The sequence below is a fragment of the Hirundo rustica genome, chromosome 12, assembly GCF_015227805.2.
Source record: "Hirundo rustica isolate bHirRus1 chromosome 12, bHirRus1.pri.v3, whole genome shotgun sequence".
In the NCBI taxonomy this organism is placed as follows: Eukaryota; Metazoa; Chordata; class Aves; order Passeriformes; family Hirundinidae; genus Hirundo; species Hirundo rustica.
This window is the reverse complement of record NC_053461.1, coordinates 11528165-11551945: the sequence shown is the minus strand read 5'-3', so window position 1 is coordinate 11551945 and position 23781 is coordinate 11528165. Positions and strand designations below refer to the sequence as shown.

At 47.8% G+C, this 23781-nt stretch overlaps 1 protein-coding gene across 6 annotated transcripts in view; it reads right to left on the bottom strand.

Annotated features, from left to right (window-relative positions):
- Positions 1-4361: 4361 nt before the first annotated feature.
- The window catches only part of PLXNB1 (plexin B1), a 73580-nt gene continuing 54160 nt past the window's right edge, over positions 4362-23781 (bottom strand). For all 6 annotated transcript variants that reach the window (XM_040075979.2, XM_040075983.2, XM_040075981.2 and 3 more), the window contains exons 14-38: positions 23189-23282; positions 22777-22943; positions 21601-21752; positions 19646-19751; positions 18140-18276; positions 17357-17533; positions 17001-17169; positions 15649-15891; positions 14252-14428; positions 13783-13931; positions 13290-13390; positions 12314-12531; positions 11959-12137; positions 11395-11461; positions 10694-10840; positions 10049-10226; positions 9094-9197; positions 8357-8441; positions 7464-7630; positions 6955-7115; positions 6565-6712; positions 5804-5868; positions 5645-5720; positions 5216-5290; positions 4362-4688 (exon numbers count right to left, since the gene is read on the bottom strand). In XM_040075979.2, the coding sequence (XP_039931913.1) occupies positions 4584-4688; positions 5216-5290; positions 5645-5720; positions 5804-5868; positions 6565-6712; positions 6955-7115; positions 7464-7630; positions 8357-8441; positions 9094-9197; positions 10049-10226; positions 10694-10840; positions 11395-11461; positions 11959-12137; positions 12314-12531; positions 13290-13390; positions 13783-13931; positions 14252-14428; positions 15649-15891; positions 17001-17169; positions 17357-17533; positions 18140-18276; positions 19646-19751; positions 21601-21752; positions 22777-22943; positions 23189-23282 (3447 nt within the window). In that variant the 3' untranslated portion in view covers positions 4362-4583. The remainder of the gene's footprint in view (positions 4689-5215; positions 5291-5644; positions 5721-5803; positions 5869-6564; positions 6713-6954; positions 7116-7463; positions 7631-8356; positions 8442-9093; positions 9198-10048; positions 10227-10693; positions 10841-11394; positions 11462-11958; positions 12138-12313; positions 12532-13289; positions 13391-13782; positions 13932-14251; positions 14429-15648; positions 15892-17000; positions 17170-17356; positions 17534-18139; positions 18277-19645; positions 19752-21600; positions 21753-22776; positions 22944-23188; positions 23283-23781) is intronic.

Here is a 23781-nt window from a genome sequence, read left to right as displayed (position 1 = left end):
GCCAGGGCCTCCCAGAGCGGTTCTCCCCCTGCCTGTGCCCCTCTGCTCTCACCTGCCTTCGCCGCACTAAAAATACCAAGGGAGGGGGCCGCGGCTGCAGCAGGCCGGGCGCTGAGCCCCGCGGGGCAGCGCGCAGGGGACAAGTGGCTTGTGACCCCTTAAAGGGCAACGAGAACACACAGAGTACGGGGAGGAGGGACTGAAAGAGGGGGAGAAGCAGACTCCGTACAAAACTCTGCGAGTAAAGGAAGGGGAGGGAAGAGAACAGATGGGCCAGGAGCCAGATTGCTGTCTAGGAAGAACTGTGAAATTCATTTAAGAATGAAGTTGTTTTGGTAAATTAGGAACACTGGCTTCTGGCTCACGTTGATGGACAGCAGTGACCCAGAGTGCCAACGGTGTACCTTCAGTGACCCTTACCCAGAGAGAGAGCACAGCCAGAGCTGCCACGCACCACATGCCCCCAGTGCCAGCCCAACACGAGCGTCTGTGGAGGGAGGCTGCCTCCTCCCGTGGGCAGGGATGGTATTTGAGCTCTGGAAACTGCAGAGGGATGCAGGTGGAAGGGGGCACAGGGTTATCTTTAAGAAACAGCTGAGGGAGGAGGGAAAACCTCGCTCCTCACACAGCTTCCAGGTGCTTAGGAGTAGACAGTCTCCACTTAGGAAGAAAAAGAGGCAAATACATTCTGCGTAATTGCATCATCATGCAATACAAGCATGACACAGAGGTGGTATATTAAAATTTATTGAATTATTGTGTAAGAATTCTCTTTATTAAAATCATTTTGACTCTAAACTGATTATTTACAGACAAAACCTCTTATATCACCAATAGATTCCTACATCTCAGAACAGTATCTACAAACAGTTATTACACTATGTAACAAAATTCAGATTTTTTTTTTCAAGCTTTTTATATTAATTATTAATTCAAATTTGAGAAAGACAGTACCTTGGGTGCTCTGAGCAGAACCTAAGGTGTGGCAGGGCATAAATGCAGGTCAGGCCATACCATACCAGACAGAGAGACAGACAGACACCAAGTCACAAGGCTGGGAGAGGACAGAGTCACCACGACAGAGGACCAGGAAAAAGACTACAAGAGCAAATGCCCTGGGTGTTCTAGAAACCAAAATAATCATCCCCACAAGAAAGGCACACAAAAAAACCCCCAAAACAAAACCAGCCATCATTTCTACCAAAACAAAAAAGCTTTCAGGTACAGTCTAAATTTGCCATCAAAGACATGACAGCAAGAGCTCTCACATCTACATCACGTGGGCGCCAGCTGTGCTTCATCATGCCAAAGGGACAGACATTCAAATGCACTAACAGAGATTTATCTTAATACTGATCAGTTCTCAGCCTTTCACCCAGACCACGGCAGAAGCAAGTCCCTCCCTCTGACCGCAGCACTAAATAAAGCGGGGTGCCTCCCACTCAGGAACATCACCCTCCTGAGAATCCACTGGAGCAGCCGATCCCTGTATCCCACAGCAGGGCACTGGCCGTGGTGGCAGGGCTCTCTCTGCTGGTGCCCACAGAACTTGCTACCTGTGAACAAACAGGAACATCCAGACAGAACTCTCTGTCCTTGACAAGGAATGTCCAGGTGGTTGTGGAATCAGGCAGAGACCGGAAAAAACTTGGAAGGATCAAAAGGAATAAATAAGTAAGTTTTCCCCGCAATAGGGACTTTCATAATAAAACATGTTTTGTGCAAATTTAAACGCTACAGAACCCTGTCACAGGAACAGATTTTGCCACATGAGCGGGGCACGGACGGAGATAAGGGGGGAGCCATGCCTAAACAACCAAGTCGATACCAGTGAGAGCTTCAGTGCATGTCCACAGGGAGGAGGATGCTGGTATCTAGAACACCGAGGACAGATGGATGGCAGGAGACGGGCACTTCCAGCTCTCCACCTCCACCGCACCTGCACTGGGCAGTGTGTCCTGTCCAGCCACGCAAGGACAAGCTGAAGATGTTAAATAAGTCGTCCAGCCACTCAAGGACAAGCTGAAGATGTTAAATAAGTCAATCACCTATGTTTAGCTCTATTTTTAGGTCTTGATTATTGCTCTAATAAAAGCAGACCTTCACAGATACACTCGGAGCAAGCAGGTGATTTCCAACATCCAGGAACACTACTGAGAAGCAGGGAGAATGTGGATACTAGTGGGAGGTGGAATGAGAATTAAGCCTCAAGCCACTCTGTTCTGGGAAAGTGCAGAGAGAATTCTGCAAAACTAAGGACAGACAGTCTGTAGAGCCAGAAATCCAGCAGAGATTCTGTGGCTTCTGACAGACACTCAACAAGTTGGAGAGGCCACAAACCAGGCCTTTTTTCCTAGGGCAGAAAGTCCATCCACCAATACACAACGGGACAATGCTACTCCACCACTCTACCTGCACCTGCCTCAAGCCTCAAATCTCCTCCTGCAGTCCCTAAAGGAATGGGCATTACTAACATGCATTGTATTGGCTTTTTCCCATCCAGCAGTCCTTTCCTCCACTCAGCTTTTTGAGGGGACCAATTTAATCAGATTTAGTCAAGACAAAGGTTTCAGAGATGCTAAATTCCCATAAGTTTTGTGGAAATGGGTGGTCAGGCAGGAGGGAGACCCTAACTGGTTCTCACCTGGGGCAAAAGGCGAACTCTGCAACCCCATTTTTGCCTGGCAGCAGCCAGCCAGCCACCCTGCTGCTCCGTATAGCAGGATAGGAGCAGAAGGTTGCACAGGGATGCTCATACTCTGGGCACACCATGTACCTGGGAATACTGCCATTCTGCTGAGAGAGGGTCACAGAAGAGCCAGCTTTGTAGGAAGAGAGGCCAGCATTAGCCTGCTCCAAGAAAAATTTTGCAACTGCACAGCACTCAAAGCCACAGGGCTGATGGAGCAGACCTGGAATTACTGCTATATTCAATGTCAAGAGAGGTAGGGATGTGATCCTGCTTTTTTCTAGCTCTGCTACCTCCTGGCCCACATAATCACCACCTTGTAGTAGTGACAGAGGAGTCAGACCTGCCTACCTGCCCCAGGCACACAAGACATCAGTGTGGAATTAGCAGCGGTGGAGATTTTGGGAGGCGGGGGCGGCGGGGGGGAGGGCAGGGGGAAGAGAACGAGTAAAGCACCCTCATAAATTAGCTCCTAGAAGGGCAGAGGACTGTTCACAAAGTGGAGGAACTAAGCGGGGAGCAGTGAGGAGCTGCCCAGTGACAGCTGCTGACTAACTGTGCTTGTGCCTGCTCCAGGCCTCTCCTCTATGCACAAGTCATTCCTTTTTGCAGGACACCCGACCCTCCTTGGGAACATCACAGTTGTGCTTGACAGCTCCTTTGAGTTCACAGCTCACCAAATAACCTTTCTATGTGCCACGACAGGAGAGTCTGAGCAGTGGAGCTGAGAGTTAGGTGTAAGGCAAGCCGAAGGGAAGAGCACAAAGAGAGCCTGGGACTGAGCCATGGGGAAGGCGAGCTGCTGGTACGACAACAGAGACACCTACAAGTTATCCCTGCAGACAAAGCAGTGGAGAAAACTGCTCCAGTGCTGACAGACGTTTGTCAGTAGAAGTGCACAGAGATACTTCTCCAAGAAAAGCTTTGTCTCAAAGCCACAAAGTTAAACATTCTCCTTTAGCATTTAAATACATTAACTTTCTGAGGGTATTTACAAGTCCAGTTCAGAGCAGCAGAACAGCTAGACACTGGAGGAAGGGGGAGTGGCACAAGGCATTTGTTGTGCTTTTCCAAAGAGCAGGGCAACCTCTGACCACAAGGAACCAGGAAGACAGATCCGAGCTGAGTCGGTGGAGACCGAGGTGAGCCAGGTAGTGACTCTCACACACTGAGTTTCTCCTGAGGCAAAGGTGAGGGGGTGCTGTTCATTTACAGTGGGCCCTATGGCAAGCACCCATGCTGGTGAGCACATTCCAGCCAAGCAGGTGCCACAAACAAGCTGTCAGAGACCAGAGCACTGGGGAGCAAGAGACCTTCACGATCAGACACTCTCCTCTCTACATCCAACATCTGGGACCAGCAGGGACGTCGCTGCAAGGAGTTTCTCAGGTGTGTTTGCTAGCTGGGGACAGAGGTTAGCACAGCCGTCACCCCGGGCAAAGCTTCCTGATCCCCAAGGAAGTGAGTGGTTGCAGCAGGGAGTGTTCCAGCACTGGAAAGGGCATCTGTGCAAGGCTGAGGACTCCACAGACACAGTGCTCGGTGTTGTCACCCGGCTCTTCAATAACATGGTTTGGAAACTTGGCACATTCACATAACATCTGTAGGAAGGACCTGTGCGGCCCCTCAGCAGTCTGCCAGGGAAAAACCAAAGTTTGTCCTTTTTTTGTTTTGTTTAATTTTGCTTTTAAAAAGAAAAAAAAAAAAACAAACACCTGTAAAAAAATATTCTCTGAGATGCAAGGACGCTTGTACTGCTTTGGCCATCCCCTTGCTCATGTCACCCGCAGGTTCCTTGGAGAGTCTGGTTCCAATGGCAGCAGGACACCCTGTTTATCAACTAGGATGAGCACTGTCCCCATTCGGCCAGGGGAGAGCAGTCTGTCTGTGCCTGTCACAAATCTGTGACTTTATTCTCCACAGCTGCTGCAATCTGTTGCAGTCTATATCCAAGCTGCATCTTCTGTGCCGTTGGGTCTTCTTCCAAGGCAGTAATGATCTGCAACAAGACAGAGCTCACTGGCAGCTTTTCTCCAGCACATGACACTCAACCAGCTGAACTCCATGCATTACGGAGAACCTCAAGCTAGAATTCAGCATGCTCTAGTCTAGTAATGCAATAATTAATCTCAAATTAATCACAAAAGAAGTATTCGAGATTTACTGTAGTAGCTTACAGACTTTACAGGGCAAAAAGAATGCTAAACTTCTCGCCTGAAAATCAGATCTTTAAGTAAATTAATCAGAACTAAATGCATTTCTTTTTTAAGTAGAGTATTTGGATATTGGCGTAAAAATGAAGAAACGCACATGAAATCCCAAAAGCCTCCAAGTTACAGGTAAGTTCTTTTTCCTGCTTGCTCTTTGATAAGAACAAAGCAAACTCATTACATGAGTTATGCATGCCAATGAAATGATACACAGCATTGGAACAGTCTGGCTGCTCTTAATTCTTAATTTTTTTAGGTTTTTTGTTTGAGTTGTAGAAAAAAGGCATATTCATACCTGCTGGAAACACACACTCACCTGGTCATAGTACTTATTGATGTATTTGTACAATTCATGTAGAGCCACCAGGGAATTGAGGTCACCTGAGTAATTCTGTTTGTAAGAGAAGAAATCAGACAAAACCATGAGAAACCTAACAATTGTCCTGTCAAATTCTGTCCTCCCAACTCATTAAGAAAACAACAGGAAAGAGAATTCACCAACAGTTCCTAGCAAAGGAAAAATCACCTGTATTTCTTGCCCTGCGTCCTTGACTACCCTCTCCTCTCCCCAGTGCTACCTGGGCCGACCCTCACACCCTCCCTGTGGTGCAGGGTAGCCACTAGGCACAGCCGGTGTGTCTGAGCAGAACTGCATGCTCAGTTGGAATATCTCATCTTTGTATTAATAATTCTCCTCTGGATACACAGGTGAGGGGCCAGGTGACTGTGAAATACTTTGATTTACCCGTGATAGCTCAGCCAGGGCAGAGTTCATCTCCTGGTCACTGGCAGAGATGGTCTGACGAATGTCCGCGTAGTACCTGGACAGGGGCACACAGGCAATTTAGTCCATGGTCCCTCGTCCTCACTGCTGAAACTACAACTCCTCACATCCATCACTCACCTTTCCACCATCTGCTTGTAGCGAGGAATGTCCCGGGCATAAAGCAGCTTATTGATTGGAGAGTCCTTGAACATCCAAAACCAGAATTGGTTATGAGAATCTCCTTCATTGTACTGTGGACTAACCTCAGCAGGTAACACCAACACTTCTATTTTCTGCCATTTGTTTGGGATCAGGAATTTTTTGTCCTCTGCATGGAGAGGCACTTCAAATAGCAGGCTCTCTTTTAGCAATGCAGTCTGAGGTACCCTGAGATGTGCTGATGAAGGGACCCCCAGGATCCCTATTCCAGCCTTCCCCTTGGAGCTGCGTGATCACCAGTATGAAATCACACTGGCAATGGCTCTGAACAGCTGATGCCTGATGTGCTCCAGAGATCCACTCACCCTGTCTCTGGTGACCTGTGCAGGACTCTTCCGCCCTCAGCACAGGGTGAGTAGTGATGGTGGAAAATCTTTCTAACGGCCAACCTGGATGCCCCAAGTTGTATCCTGTGACTCCCACTGTCTGCCACAGCCAGCTGGAGTTTAGCTCTATCCCTCAAGTAGCTGCAAGCTGTAAATAAAGAGCACTCCTCAACAATTTCTTGTTGCTAAACAAAATCTGATCCTCTCTTCCCAGGAGCCCCCATTACTCTCCAGCTGCACTTGGAAGCCAGGGGGAGCCTGGCCTGCTGTCCCACGGTGCTATTACTGCCTTCTATTGAGCAGCACTGCTCAACTCTCTGTGCCAACCATGCTCCCTTTTCCCTCTGTACTCACCCGCCCTAACTTATGGTCAGCTATTGTACAGGAGTCCATGAAGGTCTGTGCAATGACCAGCAGCACAGCATCCACGTTATCTGACGTCTGCACATCAAAAACAAACTGGGGGTTCTTGATGATGTTGATCCAGAACCGCAGGGGGAGGCTGTCGAGAGGTCAGAAGTGCAAAAGGACATCAGCAAAGGCAGCAGCTACATTGCCAAAAGGTATTCTACATGTTACTGCATCTCTCTGCTTTGCCCTCCCAGCAAAACCAGCTCTGCACCCTATGGTCTGCTGCCCTGCCACTTGCATTTCGCTCCTCCTCAGTAGGCAGAGATTGCTGGCGCTTTGCAAGCTCTAAGCAAGTCAGCAGTGCCTCCTCCAGGGCTCTCAGGAACATCTCACCTGTTTGTCTTCCAGATATGGATGGTCTCAGGGTCTGCGATCCCGTAGTGTATGGCCTGCTCATCTAACAGGTCAAAGAAGTATTTGACTGCCAGAGGAACAGGGCGGTTGGTACTGAGGATCACCTGGAACAAGTCGTCCACAAACTTCTGCAGAGTGCCCTGTGGAAAATCAAGGACAGGGTCAGCACAGGCAGAGGAGAGTAGAGAGCCTAGGCCTCACAGATGAGAGGTCATCCTCTTCCCAGCGACAGCCCCTCACCCATCCCAGGGTACCCCACCCCCACTGAAGGGAGCAGCAACGAAGGAGAATGGAGGCCCCTGTGGCTTGTGGAACAGAGGCAAGGGAGAACCTCGTGAACAAAGCAAAATGTAGAGGAGACTCAAATGTACTCAAAGCACTGCAGGTAAAGGGTATTGCTTCATCTTCACACACACACCCCTGCAATCTGCTGGGGGATATGAAGGAAGGCAAGGTCCCAACACAACACAATCTGTGCTTCTTCTCACCTTCATTGAGAGCAGACGTGTCAGATAGATCTCTGGGATTGCCTTGGCCCGCTCCCGATCTCTTAAACTCCCACGCCGATGCTTGGGAAGCTCTGGCTCTTCTGTTGGTTTTACCAGGTGCCAAAGTTTGATTCCACCTTCATCTGCATCCTCCAGCATTGGTGTTTCTAAACCAAGCAATTGTTTACAGATGAGTGTTGGCTCTCTCACAATAGACCATGGTCAGGTGAGCCCCAAGAAAGCAAGATTTCCCAGTATAACAGAAACACAAATGGGAAGGAATCTCTGGAGGCCTCTATCCAACCTTCTGCAGAGTACAACTGTTGCCAACAGTACAGCAGGGTGCCTTTGTTCACCCAAAACCTTCAAGGTCTTGGAAACCTCCCCAGAACAGAGATCCCCCACCACCCCAGTGGTCTGTTTCAGGGTTGAACCACCCTTTTGCTGAAGAAGTTTTGTCCCATATCCAATCTGAATCTCATAAACTGCAGCCTGTGGCTATTGTCCCCCATGCCACAGTAATATCCACGGAGTTGTTCACTCTGCCAGGCAGTAAGGAAACTGCCTGGCATCCCATAATCCCCCTCAGGCCATGCTCACCACCTGAAGGTTAAGATTTCTGCAAGTTGCAGACTGCAGTCAGCCCTACAGAGCCAGACAAATGTGCTTGCTCTACATTTTCACACCCAGCCCAGCCTTCCTCTGCTCTCACACTTTTGCTTTTCTCTGACCTCACCTGACCAAGCTTTCACATTTCCTGGCAGTGCTATGAGGGTCCAGGGCACGTGTCAGCCTTCTGTATCAGCATAAAGCTGGGGCTACAGCAAGAAACTTGTCCCACTAACTGGCAAGCACTCTAAAGTAATTTTATGAGAATGAGACATCAAACTCACTTTCTCCTGGGATGTAGTCCTGATTTTCCCTGTGGATGTGCTTGGTCAGGCGTGGGACGAGTGCTACTGTTGCTCCATCGGGCACCTGCACACAAGCAAAACAACATCATTCAAAGCAAATGGCATGTTTCTCATCAGCACAATAGGCAAGTGCTTGTAGAGCAAAACAGGCTGTACCATCACTAGAAACAGGGACAGAAACACGGATTTTGAGGCACCATCACTGTCTTTCCTGAGGGTGAGAAAATCTTGTCTGTACCAATTAAAAAACAAATGTTCAAAGTACAATGAAGATACTACTCAGGGACTGAGGTCATTCACACCTAGAACACGTTGCAGCAAAGTACTGACATATTGGTGCAAGATACAACATACTGGTGCAAGGTAATGAAAAAAATCCCTCTTTCCATTGTTAGAAGGTACTTGGCAGCTCAGTGCGTCATCACCTCCTAACTGATCTGGCCTGGAACAGGAACAGATCCAGTACATCACCCTCACTGCAGTATCAACTTGTGCCCATCCTTCCAAGCCCTACACATGTCCACATCACAGGTATGGGATAAGGACAGGGTTGTGTTTGCTGAAGTCAGGCTGCAGCCACAGCACTGACTTAATTCTCTGCAAGAAAGGTCCAACCTTTTGACAGTGGTCCACCAGGAGCCAGAGCCATAAACAGAGCATGACAGCATGTAGAAGGAAGAGAGAAGAAATAAGGCAATGGCAGACTGAGTTCTGACCTTGTAATGCTGAAGAGTGTTCAGACGTTTCCAAGTTCCTTGAACAACTGATGTCACATCCTCATCAGACAGGATCAGGTGACCTGCCAGCCCTGATCTCCACTCTACAGCCATTGAAACACAGAAAAAGAAAGGATTAACTGCTAATTCGAGGCATCATCTGCACCATCCTGGCTGACCTTGTTAAACAGCCTCTGGTCCTCGTCAACTTTTACCTGTACTAATTCATACACAACATAACCTGAGCAAGCGCCTGTAATGAATCTGAGTCCTGCACTCACAGGACAGACCCCTCTGAGCACAGGGACAGACGGCCTCATGGCCTCCCAGGTTCCACCTGTCATGTTCCTACAAATTCTGTCAGATTGTGACTCTTCAGGCAGATGGTTCAAACCACAAATATGCACCCATAGGTCTTACCAGCTACTATTTCCTCAGTACCTTCTCATCCCTAAATGTCACCATTATTCACCAACAAGAATTAAGAAGATGTAAAACTGAGCGTTTTCTCTCTCAGTGTAAGTTCTACCATTCATTAAGTACCGTGGGCAAAATCCTCCCTGACACATACTATTAAGAGGCTGCCATTGACTTTACTGCCAGGAAGTGCCAGTCTATGCCCACAGCATCTCTGCACTGCACTCAAATCCCCCTCCCCTCCTACACATTTTCTATACTTTCTTTTCAATATCCCCTTGCCCAAGGCACTGCTGTGGTCTGAGTCTGGCAAAGAACACCATGAAGTGAAAGAGGCTGAGCCCAACTGCTCCTTTTCCACCCCTGCTCTTTCTGTTACAGCCTCTTCCCTGCTGTGTCCAGCCAGAGTGGTCAGCGATTCTGCACACTCACAGCAGAGAATGACAAATGTCACACGTGCCAGGGTGCCGTGCACAGACAGCAAACCACCATTCCTTCACGTCCTCACTGAGTTTTGCCACCAAAGAGCTCCGCTCACCGAGGTCCAGGGTGTCTGGGTCTGGCCGGTGACAGTATGGCGTCCCTTTATAGATCTGATCTAGGATTTTCTCCTTCACCTGCGTTATGGTGTCACAGTCCAGCACTTTCGCAGAAATCCCTTGAGATTCTTCTGCCCCTCCTGCACCAACTCCTGCTTGTGTCAAAGCATTTAAGGTCTGAGGAAGAAAAGGTCACAGCTACTCAGCTGATAAGATTACATCTGACACATTTACACCTTTGATGGCTGGCATTCAGGTAAGTTAACAGCTACTCCTTTCACTGAGAGATTCAGAAAAGAAAACATCACAGATGTTAAACACCTTAGTCTTGTGTTCTTAGCCTTGTGTCAAGAGCTGGAAGCCAGTTCAATAGCATTGGGGAGGAGCTTCGATGTGCAATCAGTGTCATCTCCTTATTTCTAGAGAAGCACAGCACGTACACCAGATGACTGTGGTGAAGGCTCCTATCAGCCTGGGGCAAAGGCGCCTGATTTAGCAGAGCTCTTCATCATCTATGCACTTGTGCCGCTGGAACAAACCTGGCTCCCAGGAGACAGTGGCAGGATGCTGCACCTGTGCCTTGGCTATGGGAGCAGAGACATTCAGCCCTGTCTACCAGAGAGGACAGAAGATTTGGCACTTACCAGAGTGCGGTACTCCAGGTCCTCTCTCAGAAGTCGGTTGTCATTCAGGGTGTATTTGGCTTTCCCTGTCACCCAGTCAACTGGCCCTTTGTCCACCTGGTGTTTGATTCCTCGAAATAGCATGTAAAGGGGCTCCCCGACCGAATCCTGTCATGGAAAGGAAAGAGAGAAATTCAGCTTGCCCCTCTCAGCAGAGCCCCAGACCTGGAAACATGCATATCAAGCAGGACTGATGCAGCAGCTGAGCCACAGTAGGCAAAGACAGAGCCTGTGCCAACAGCTCCTGCTCCATGCACAGGAAAAGTGCACTTTCCAGCTACCAGAGAGATGCACATGACCAAGGCATTGTTCTGCCTCTGTGTCACTAATCTGAGAGAATCCTTGCCGCCACCCCCAGCCCTCCAGGAAAGGAATTAGACCAGCATCTGTCCTCCCATGTACAGACCAGCCTGTGGCCTGTGTATTTCAAGATCAAGGAGCTACACTGAGGCCTCCATGACCTGGTGACACATCCTGGAAACAAGTGGTATTGGTGCTGATTTAAGAACCCCTGCTCCCTGTGAGCAGCCCAGCTCTTATTCCTCACCCTGAAACACAGGGTGACCCTGGCACTATTTCAGCTACGAGTGAGGTACAAAGCAAAGCTGTGCCTGCCTCCCCTCTTTTGGCCCCTCTACATCACAACAGGACAAAGAGCTCACCCTCACGAACGCATACAAGCAGATGGACATCCAGTTGGTTAACAGCTTCTCTACCACTGTTTCTGTCCTGAAAGAGAGCATCGGGCTGGTGACAAGAATGTTGTGCAGAACCGGGGGAGATTCGGAGGTAAAAATCACTCCCTTTGGAAGAAGAGCACACTGACTCATGACACAGAATGGAGAGGAAAAAAAAAAGTCTTTTGAGACAAGCCCAGTTAATGCTTTTGACACTGCTTATGGGAAGCACTTGTCAGCCTGAAGGAGGCACCAAATTACAGAATTGGAGAGACAAGAAGCAGGGAACAGTGGAAAGCCTCTGGTAGGTCTCAAACCAAGGAAATGTGTTCAGATCAGAAGGATGAACCAGACAGGAGGCTACTGGGGCTCTAAACATGGGAGATATTTCAGTTTAGCTTCCAAACATGGCATGACTGTGAACCCAAGGACCTCTAATTAGCAAACTGGGATCAGAAGACTTGGCAGAGCCTTTCAGAGCTCGCCAGCCAGGCAGAAAGGCTCTGTCCTGTCAGGCAGCAGCCAGTGGGACCAGGCTGGCTCTCTCACCTCCGCAGCATCAGCTTGGGGTTCTTGGCCACATACTGCTCCACAAGGTCATTCAAGAGTGTTTTGAGGATGTCAGTGAAGTACTCCAGCTTCCCATGCAGCGACACCGTTAGCAGCGACGCCACATAGGCCCGGTCTCTTGGAGAGAAAGTGCGCTGGATCTCCAGAGTGTGGATGAACTGGTGGGGAGAGAGATAAGCCAGTGTGTGAATCTGCTGAAAACAGTCACAGCTGCTGGCTCTTGGGAGGAGTGGTGCAGGGAACTATTAAGGAATGAACGTTAATAGACACTGCCCACTTCCTGCTGCCAGTGCCATGGCTCTGAGCAGGCTGCCAGCAGAGAGAGGGACATTACCTTGGTGAGGAAGAGCTTGCTGTTGAGGAGGTTGGAGAGCTGGACCAAGCCCTGCTCCACTGTTTGCCGTCGGCACTCAGGGATGTCGAGGTCCCTTTGCAGTGGTGACTCACGGTGGCCCGGAAAGAAAATGCGTTCTGCGTAGGACTTGTAGTCCAGGAAGGGTATCCCCGTGCCCACAAGGTCACTTGTGAGGTCCATCATCTCAGTCATCAGGTCTGAGGGAAAGGAAAAATGCCCATGAGGATGACACAACTGACATGATCTCAACTGATGGTGAGAACAGGAGGAACCAGGGCCAGCAGCATGGGACTGAGAAAGAGGAAGGATGTTTCCTGTCAGGAAGAGGCATGTTGGGGTCTCATTGCCAAGATTTAAAACTAGACTAGGCAGCAGGAGAAATAGCATGAAGAAAGTTCTAATCAGGAGCTGGTTTCCAGTTTTATAAAGAGGAAGCCACTGTTCAGCACACATCTGTGGTTACAGGCATTACCTACAGCAAATATAGTGTATTAGAGACCTGCTCCTCACTGCTTCACACGTGAATTGGGGACTGCAGTCTCAGTCACCTGCAGAGTTTCAGAGCCCCAGGCCTCCTACAGTTGTAAAGGGCTGAAGTACAAGGTTTGTAAGCTCAGAACATGGGCTGCAATTCAACTTGCCCTACACAAAGACTGGGCTAGTAGCTGTCCTTAAGATCCTTCCAAGTGTGCGTTGTTGACTTTAGCTCTTCATCTAAGTCTGGAGGATGAAATGGGGAATGAGAGAGGTCTGCAAAGATCATTGTGAACTGAATTGTGAAAAGAATTAAAAAAGGAAGAATTTGGTTCTATGTTCCTATGCTCTGGCACAGGATAAATTATTGCCTGCTCTGAGCTACACAGACAAGTACACAGGAATGGGAAGAGAGGTAGGGATGAGGGTGGTTCTCCAAGTTTCCCAGAAGCTACAAGAATGCAGGAGCTCAGTGACTGACCTGTGAATTCCTTTTTGCATCTGTCCCGAACACTTGTTTCCAGATTTTCCAGCTGGATTTGAACTTTCTTGTAATCCCTCAGAGCCTGTTTGCTCTTCCTCCTGCAATAAGAACCAAATTGCTCCTGGTCACTAGCTCCTGGGCACTAGCCCAGGGACTGTCCTTGCCAACTGCTGTGTTGCTGCCAAAGACTCCAGGGCAGTTGGTGCTGAGGTGGTTTCTACAGAGCATCATCTTTGCAGGATACCACACAGTGTTCCATAAAGTAGATGTGTCTCTTGAAGCACCCATTAGATTCTGAATGAACCACAGTGCAGACCGTGACTAGCAGTGCAACATGCCTCTCACATTCAACACTGCCACGGGCTCAGAATTTGGCACAAAATAAAGAGGGCTGTAACCTTGTTTAGGCCCAAGATGTACAAGCTTTCTCACATCCACTGCAAAACACTGTGAGGAACTTAAAGGCCTCATACATGCCAGAACTTCTTACCTGTATATGAAGACGATGACCAGAACGATCAGTGCCACAAAGGATGCACCGACACCCAAACCAATCTGTGCCTCCAGCGGGAAGGTGAGCTGGCTTTCCGTGTCATACTGCACCCGGCCCAGGAGGAAGTTCAGGTTTCCCATCTGAACCTGCAAGAAGAAAGCATTTGCCAAGATGATTCCATTCCTCTGTGCAGGAATGAAATACAAAGCCACAGGGATTCTCCAGAATGAGCACAGGTGGCACACAGCTGCCCACAGCACAGTGAACCCAGCTATACTGTTTACTTTCAGGCAACCTTAGCCATTAAGAGCAGAATTTGAGAACAAGAGCAGTTCCCTGCCATCTCTGCTACCTCCCCTGTCCCTCAGCAGGGCATCTGCCTCTCCTAACTTCACATCCCACAGCCAATTCCTGCAGATGCTTCAGGAAGTGACAGGATTTTCTGTCAGTGCTGCCAATTCCCTACCGTGAACTCTGGGAGCAGGTCCGTGCCCTCCCGCTTGGTGCGGTGCCGCGGAGCTGGCTGCTCTGAGGGGGGCTCACAGTAGAGGTGATTCCTTGTTAGCGTCTTCACCACACAGATTCCTTCCCCAATCATAGCCATAACTTCATCCTTGGAAATAGCCAGATCTAGATTTTCCCCCTGAAATAAGATGTGGATAGTACATGAGATCAGGGAAAAAACAACCATGTATTGCCATGGCTTCAGAGAAGATGGAGGTGTCCAAAACCATGAGATGAAAGCAGCCTTTTTTCTTCTTTGTTTAGGTTAACAGGAGTTAACTCTGTAAACAAAAAAAAAATCAGTTGCATATGGATTTAGATTTAGCTTTAGGATCTGTAGCACACTGCATAAGTACAGTTATAAATAGCCAGTCCTCTTAAGGCTCTTCAGGCAAAACACAGCTAAGCTCAGCTCTTCACTCTGTATATTTAAAAAGGTAGTCTCATGTCAGTTAACCTGCATGCTCAGGTGAGTCAATCCATGCCTTTCAAAAGTGTAACATATCTGTGCTATTTCTCTTATTTGCTTTAATTTTGGGGGATTAAGACTTTCTTTTTTTAATAAAACCACGACTGATGTTAATTACATTGTTATGCTTTAATGTTTTCTAAGCTCAGAGCTCTGTCAGGCTGGCAGATCAACCTCCTTGTCTTTTAACGTTCTCTTCCAGTCTTCTCAAACTGCCCTACATCTCCAAGATGCATTCAACTCCAATGGCAGTGATCTAGGCATTTCTAGGTTCTTACATCCTCACAGTTTTTACCCACATGCAAAAAGAGAGCATATGGAGAATTTGCACCTACAGCAGCAGCCTTTACTTTCTTTAAGAGTACTGGACTGAAAAGTACCTTTCCATACAAAAGAAATACCTCAGAATTTTTTTCTCGCATGGACAGTAAAAATAGTCACTGTGCTCTTCTGCATCATCTTTAATGAGTGATTTTCCTGCCTTCACTTAGTAACAGGTCCTCCCCACTGGCAGGATTCTTTTACTCCTAAGGTACATCTAGAGGAAACTGAAGTAGTTATGAGAGAGCCAGCAGCTGAGAACAGGATGTTGGGATAATGTAGTACTAACATCTCATATACAAGCAGTTTATTAGGATTAAAAAGCCCCCCAAAAAACAATCCACAGAAGTTTCCATAAGCCCTATGAAGCCCCTAACAATGATGTATGGACTCAAGAGGCTTTTTTGATGCACTCTTTTCCCTGATCTTATTTACTGTTTCTCACAGGCCAAACCAAATGTTTGTGGCAGGTTGTAACCTGTCAAATGTTTTAAAAACCTTGGATGCTATATGACACCAACTTAAAACTTCGTACAAGGAACTTTAATTCCAGCTGTTTTTTGTCTTACCTCCACAGAGATGACACTTCCTGGCTTGTGACGATAGGGCTTGGCAGGGTCCTCAGCATTCAATGGTTTTAGGATGGGGTTGACTTCATAAGAGAAGGGCATGGGATGCAGTGAGTTGAAATCAAAGCTCAGATTATCCAGAATAAATTCCAGTTTGATACGGACACTCCTCAACAGCAGGTTAATGGCTGGAGTTTTGCACAGGATCAGGTAGGAAGAGTTAACAAGACATGGTTCTTCAAACTGAGGAAAAAGGCAAAAAAGAGTGTCAGTAATGGAACACCAATACTTCTGCAGCTTGGCAATACTTTCCACCCCAAACAATCTGGGGCCAGTCTGCATTCTTCTAATTTGGCAAAATGCCAGAAGAACCCTGCTTAACTGTAAAGGGGAAAAATCCAAGATCTGTGAATTCCCCATGTTCCTCTAAAGGAAAGCTTTCTTAGCACTGGTTTTGTTGGAAGGTCTCAGCAGTGGGAATCAGCTCTGACATTCCCCTGGCAGCAAATTCTGGAGAGAGACCAGCTTTAGATTTCCCTGCTCTGAGAGAATAGAACAAAATACCGTCAATGCAAGGCTGTTTTCTCTGTCTGAATGCTTCTGTGAAAGTGTTCCCATGCCTGGTTGGATATGTTTTATACATTTGGTGAAAATATTAGAGTCTCCTTTTTTTCTACCCTATAGCCACAAATCTCTCCTAAGAACATTGATAAAACCAGCTGTTACTGATGCATGTGCATCAGGAGCACAGTTATGTACAGAAAGCCCTGCATCATTTGCACTAATAATGCAAATCCTTCTTGTACTTGGGCTGCTAAACCATCCTCTACCTCTGCAAATTCTGCTGCATGCTCTGTGACCTTGGTGACTACACCAATACCTCTGTAATGACCCATCTCAGCAGACTGGCAGCAGGAGAGCAGAACATTATTGTGGTGTTATAATTTCACTGCCTGTTTTTGTATCTCAGAGGGAGAGATGCCAGGAACTATAGGGACAGACTGAAATATGCAACAGGAAGAATCTGAACACAGACACACTGAGCCACACAAGCTCTCTGGCTCAGATGTAGATTTTTTTTATCTGCACACTGCTGCCTTGCTATTTCTGTTCCACATCACAGTCCTGCACATCTCTAGGCAGAGGCAGACCCAGCCCATGGAAATGTTCGTGCAAGTGCTTAACCTCTCAGTCTGGCAGAGAACACTTCCATGGGCCAAGACTGTTGGTACAATCCAAGCAGATAACAGCAAGTGGCGGGAGGAAAAAAGCCCTAGGGACAGAAAGGCCACCTCTTTAGAAGGGGAACACGAACCCTTGTGCACCCACAGCCCCACTGAGTGCTGTGTTACCTGCTGGATGCTGCACAGAGAATCCTCATGACACTCAGAGTCTGGGATGATCCTTCGCCACCGCCCCGCTCCTCGGCGCCGCCGTTCAGATGGAGAAACTGTAACTCGGATCTTGGGTTTCTGTACAACATCCAAGTTGTACCCATGAACTCTGAGCACTCTCCCTCCACTGAAAGACAAAAACAGCTGACCTGACTCACCTGTTATTCATTAGCTCAGTTTTGTCCATGCTCCCATCCCTCTGTTTATGCTCTGTTTACAAGCCTGGCTTTACTCCAAAGTGCCACTCAGAGAGATGCCATTGGTGCTGCAGCCCCAGCACAATGCCCAGGGAAAGGGACACTCATTCTTTCTACCTGAGGAAGCTCTTAGGCGGCTCTGCAAAAGTGATGTTGGGATCCAGAGTATATCTGAAGAGGGATCCTTCCAATCTCCGCTCTTGCTCCCCGTATTTGATGGTGACTGGGAGTTCTGTGGACACATTGCTAGGACTTGTCTGGCATGCCAGCTGATCCTCTGTCATCTCAGAGAGGCTTGGAGAGACAAGAAGAACAAGGGATTAACACAGCCGCTGCAGAAACAGATTTTACAGTACTGTGTCATTCTCTTTGCAGAGAGTCTGCAAACCTCTTCTGCAATTTTCCTAAACCTCATGCTGAAAGCTCTTGTGCCTTATCTGTGCAATAATTGCTGGGCAGCTGTCAGGAGCAGCACATGGACAAAAAGCAGGTACAGTCACTGTCCAGACTGAAGGGACTGGACACATGCTACTAAGGCATATGCAGTTTCTCACCAGCAGTGAGGTGAGGCAGGTGTACACATCCCAGGGTGCAAGAGAACAAGCAGCTCTTGGGATTAGGCTGGAGGAGCCAGCTGCAGCTCCCCACCAGCAAAAGCAGAGTGTCAGGATGGGTTACAGGGATGAGCAGAACAGAGGTGAGCAGCCCTGCTCACATCCAGGGAAGGTGGGTTGGAATCTAAGATGGTTGAGGTTGTTGCCATGACCCTCATGGGGAAGATCCCCTGGAATACAGAGGAAAACAGAGCTCCACCTGCTCCAGGAAGCATCACACCCTGGGAGGCTCTGGGAAGGACTCAGGGCAGTGCACAGCTAGCACATTGGCAAGTTCTGATCTTACATTTGACAAGGGAGGTCTCCAAGCAGGACACTGATCTCATTAGGATGCCCAGTCAGCAGCTTCGAGCCTAGAAGGGTAAGGCAGGTTCCTCCTGCTTTGGGACCCTGACTTGGAACAATGGATTTCAGCTCTGGATTCTAGAAGAGGGAGGAAAAAAAGGGGAAAAAAAAATGGGAAATGAGTGACAAGAGCCTCAAAAGACAACACAAGGAAAGAAAACAGCAGAATGTGTCCAGTGTCCTCCAACGCTGTGAAAATAGAAGCTACAGATCCAAACCACAGGCAGGCCTCAGCTATAGTCCAGCAGCTGCTTTACTGAGCAGAGGAGGGATCAATCACACCAGCAAGAATCATGAATTGAGAACCTTTCCACAGACTGCCAAAGGCATATGGATGCTGCAAACAGCTGAGCTGTGAGCCTCACACACAAACCCAAGGATTAACAGTCCAAAGGGATTGTTCAGATCAGTAATTGGATTAATAACTCAAGTTAGGAAAAACAAGGTAGCAAATAAATTGCCTGTTTGCCTAGCAGATGAGGAGATTAACAGCAGGGAGCCCTAAGAATTTTTGTTGAGACCTGCGCTGTAACAAAATAACCCCAAAAAACTTAGTACCACTGCAGCAAAATTTAGAGAAACCAGGGAGAGTGACATGAGTAAGTCACTGCTGACAAACAAAAAGCAAGATCCATAAAGTAAGAAGGAGGAGGGAGAGTTACAGGATAAAAAGCAAACACGTACATCATTGCTAGTCTCTAAACAGCATCCTGGTGATAACCAAGAGAAAAGCAACAAGCATAATCTAATATATAAAATGGTTCTATCAAGCCAAAAATGGAAGGGCTTAAGACTTGTCAGAATCTCTTTCCCCTTCCCATGGGAGAGGGGGACGTGCAACTACATATACAACTTGTAAATTGCACAGAAAGGAAGAAAAAGAGTATTTAAGGGTATTTAAAAGTTACTTAAGTATTATTTTATAGTTGCTGGGTTTAAGATATCAAGAAGTTATCAGAAACATATTTAAAAACAGTAGGAAACATTTCTCTGCACAATGCACAGGAATTTTGGACTTACTGCCACCAGATGCTGAAGGTCAGGAGATAAAAGCATGTTCAAATAGCAATTTGCATATCACAAAAGAAAAGTCAGAAGTCATAGTAAGATGTTAAGTCATCAATAAAAAAAAATCTTCAAGTTGGAAACATAGAGGAAAAATACAGAGTATCTTTAAGTATTTGACAGTTACCATTGTCAAAAAAAGAAATAAAATCACTAAATTACAGGATCTTTAGTATTCCCCAATACAGCTACTCTTATAATCTAAAGGGAAGTGAGGGAGGAACAAACCAAACAAAAAATCCAAGCACACCACACAACACAAACAGCAGAAAAATCAGATAAAAATACCAACAGCAAGTGCCAGGTAGAGTCCTGTAAATTCATGCAACAGCCATTTAGCAGAGATGCTGGGAAAACAGGGGAGATATTACAGTTATGTTACCTGATAGGTAAAAACATGACCAGAAACTCCACGACCTCCTCCAGGCACTTCCACCACTATATGCCCAAACCTCTCTGTCCAGCTCCCGCCGGTGACGCACACGATGCTGCAGGACAATCCAAGAACAAAGTCACACCAGGGGAGAGCAGGGGAGTTGCATCCCTCGTAGCATGTCCTAAAAACACCTAGCAACCACAGTTCCCTTCTTCCAGCCTTATCTGATGCTCAGAATATGCAATCAAACATTGAGAAACACCTCTAAAAAAGCTGGGTTAGGTGCAGCAGAAAAAAGCAGGGACCAGTTCCAAACAGGCCCATCCTATCGAAGATTATTCTTTCTGGGACAGACAGGATGAATCCCACCGTGTCACAGATGCACAGAGTCCAAGAACTCTTCTGTTTTCAAAATCAGTTGGATCTGGAGGGACCTCAGGCCAGCAGCGGTCAATCCACACATTAGGGCTGAGTCTGATGCAGAAGACTCAAGGCCTGGGTTTAGCTGTCACTGGTGTTCAGCCAGGGGCCTCTGCAACCAGCCAGACCCCCGATCTGCACCAGCCATTCCTCCCAGCCCTTCTTCCACACGTAACTTGCTATGGGAGACGCTGACGAGATGAAAAGTCAAGCTGTACTTAGAACAGAGCAGCAAGGAGTCCCATGTTACAGCACTGATTTGCTAACAGAAAAGATAATCTGCAGGAGACTTCCCAGCCCTCCTGCATAGCAGGAGATTAATTTTGTCTGGGCCTTGCTCAGGAGCGGGTTCCAGGTTCACAGCTATATCCCCTCAACTAAAGAAGCTGAGGAATTTGAACTTAGGCAGTGCAGTCCAAGCCAAGACCCTGTGATGCCAGGTGATTTACAGATACGGAACACAGACAGTGCTAACCCCAGAAGGATTATGCTCTAATTCTAGGATGAAAACAGAAAGCAGATGGATCCAGACAAACAAATTGCACAGACAGGACAACACTGCTCAACACAGCAGGCCATTCCCAGCAGGATCTTACCTGGCTCCTAGAGGGAAGGGTGCTACAACTACTACTACTACTACGGAATGGAAAAACATGTTTGTGATAGCTCTGATAAGAGGTTACTCACAATTGCTCTCCTCTTCTGCTGGTTGTTGGCTCCTCTCCCTCCCTTGTCCAAAACTCCCACCTGCCCGCCTTGCCACAGGCCAACTACACAAATTTCCTTTTCTCCTTGATTCCTAGTTATCCTCCATTCATACCTCTTAACACCTCACTAGTGCTTTATTATTTTGTTCTGCCCTGGCCAGACACACCAGCTGCACAATTCCCTATCACTGACATTAACCAGATTCAGCAGGATAGGTCTTTCTGCTTCTCATCCTTCTTCTTCCCACTACTTTTACAAGCACTGTGTGACCTGTCAGGCACTCCTGGCCACCAGAAAAGCGGCACTGGGTCCACCAGGACTTCCTCATCTGTCCCTGGCAGAGAGGATCTTTTCTCTGAGTTTGCTCCTGGGGTGAAGTCCTGCTAGCAAGTGAAGACTGACAGTCTAGGGGTGTGCCTTCAACGATGTGTTCCCATCCTCACCCTGTGTTAACATGGTCAGGCTATTTCCCTATCAGGGACACTTGCACAAGCCATGTCCTTTGCTTTATTGAAATCTCCAGCAGCTGAGTGAGACACCCATGAAATTGCAGGGTTCAGAGCCCACAACTCCCTGACCTGACAGCGGGCTCTGTCTGGGCAGCGTGGTTGGAATACACCATCACTGTTTGGCTGTTGCCTTGTACACAACCTTATCTCTCCAGGGTCACTGCCTGAGCAACTACTCACACAGTGACCTTACTCAGGGCACTCCCTGGGAATAGGCAGGGCTCAACACCTACTACAGCAAAGGCAAAGACATCTCAGGCTGGGTGAGCAGCCAAGGGAAAAGCCAGCGCCTGCCTCTGGGAGGAGGTTGCACAGATACTCTACCTGCTAGAGATCTCATACTCTTGAGCATCTACGGCGCAGGGAATTCCTGCAACAGTGACAGTTTCTGCAATGTCTTGATGTTTCTGCCCGAGGTTTGAGCCAGTGATGGTGATTCTAGTGCCACCTTCCACTGGTCCAGACAGGGGGTACACCTGCAAAGACATCCGCGCACGTGTAAATGTCACAGTACCTCAGACCTCCGGTCTGGCGTCTGATCTACAGCACAGAGCCCTTCAGCTGCCCCGGCACAAACTCTGCCTGCTCAGGTCACTGCTGTTGACTCCTTTTACTGGCTTGGACTAGTCCCAGGTTGCAGCCTCATCAGAAGAAAGGTCATGAAGAACACCAGAATTGGAGCCTTCTTTCCCACATCTCACTGTTGCCAGCAGCCCCCACCCAGAGGTGATAGTTCACTGAGAAGGCAAAAACTGCCCTGCTTTGCCTTCCCACCGACATGCTGACCACTCCACAGGGCATTTCTGCTGAAGAGTGGGAATGCACAAGCCAATACATGTTACTAGTATTGAAGCAGCAAGCACCATTCCCCCCTCAGCATCAGGACAACAATGAACTGCATGCTGCACAAATGTCGAAGCTCTGTTCCTGAGCAGCATCCAAGGTAAACTAAGACAAGATGCAGCACATGGATGTTGTGTGCCACTGAAGGGAGGACAAGCTGACAGCAAAAGGGACACATGGCTACAGACACTTGTCATGTGGCAGTTAGCAAGAAACATTTAAAATAAACAGACAAAAAAAATTAATTCCAGTAACCTGTCATGCCTTTCCCATCGTTGCTGTGCTGCTGTCATTAGGTTTTACCCTCCTTTGCCCCAGGCTTAGTTGGGCCAACCTGGTTCAGGGTCTGGCTCAGGACAGTTGGAGGATCCTTCCTGTGGACCATTTCCCAGCTCCTGAATGATTCTGGTGTGCCAGTTTCAGCTGAGACACAAATGAATCATTCCCCACTGTTCTCTACCAGCAAACTGAAAGCCCAGCAACAACAGTCTAGAATCCTCATAACACTGAGGGACCCCAACTGAACTTCCTCTTCAGAAGGTCAATAAATTAATGAGCAGCATTGTTTGCACTCTGAGTTCACAACCCTTCGATTTCCACTGCAGAACAGAGCCCTGCTTGCCCTGTGTGCAGTACACCAGTGAGCCAATTACTCACAGAGTGAATGAGAGGTGCTGGACACAGGTCTTCAATTTCTTCCTTGCAAGAGCCCCTGAAGATACAGCTGGGGCTGTCACCTCCACACCACACACAGTTGTACTTTGAGTCAGCTGTTTGGCAGCGGCTACAATCAGTGTGTCCCACAGAGCAGTTGTAAAAAGTCACTGCAAAGGAGAAAAATCCAGAGGTAACTGCAAACATCCTCACAGGGCACAGCATAACCCAGCCTGTCTTTTACAGACCCCACTCCTCCTCCTGTCCCCATGACAGGCAACAGAAGTAAAGCTCTGTTTTCCTTAGTTTTCTTGTGATAGGACTACAACAGGTACAAAAAGCCTAATTTGAGGATTTCTCAATTCCCTTCCACCTCATCTGCTGTGTTCCTACTGGGAAGGTGTTGCACTCCTACCATGAAGATCTGCAGCACTGTCCACTCGAAGGTGTCGTCGCCTCTGCACAAACACCACAGCATTGAATTCCAGTTGAGGTGCTGTGTAACTGTACTGCAAAGACAAAGATCATCAAGAGGACTTAACAGAGGCAAAACCAAACCAGCCGAATAGGCAAGAAGCATCAGCATCCATACTGAATAGTGCATGGCACAGACAGGCTGCATGGAGCTTCCATGCATGCAGACAAGGCAGTGTTAGTTGGGGCAGTGGCAGCACAGGCTTGTCCTCACTGGCTCACAGTCACAGCTCTGCTCTAGAAAGAGTAGCAGGTTTTGGTTCACTAAGATGAACACTGAAAACCAAGTCTGTGCTCACAACATTTGTCTAACTTCCTAACTGCATTCCTAAACGACCAATTCCTATCTACAAGCCACCTGCTCAGAAAGCTGCTCAAGCTGGCATTTATGTAATTTCAGTAGAACTGACAATGTAGGATCACAATTGGTCTGCAGGGCTCACATGCACAAGAGCCTGTGTTTTCCTTCTCCCTTAACTATATGAGTTTGTGAACTAAAAATAACATCTCTGCTCGCAAATCTTGCCTTAAGTA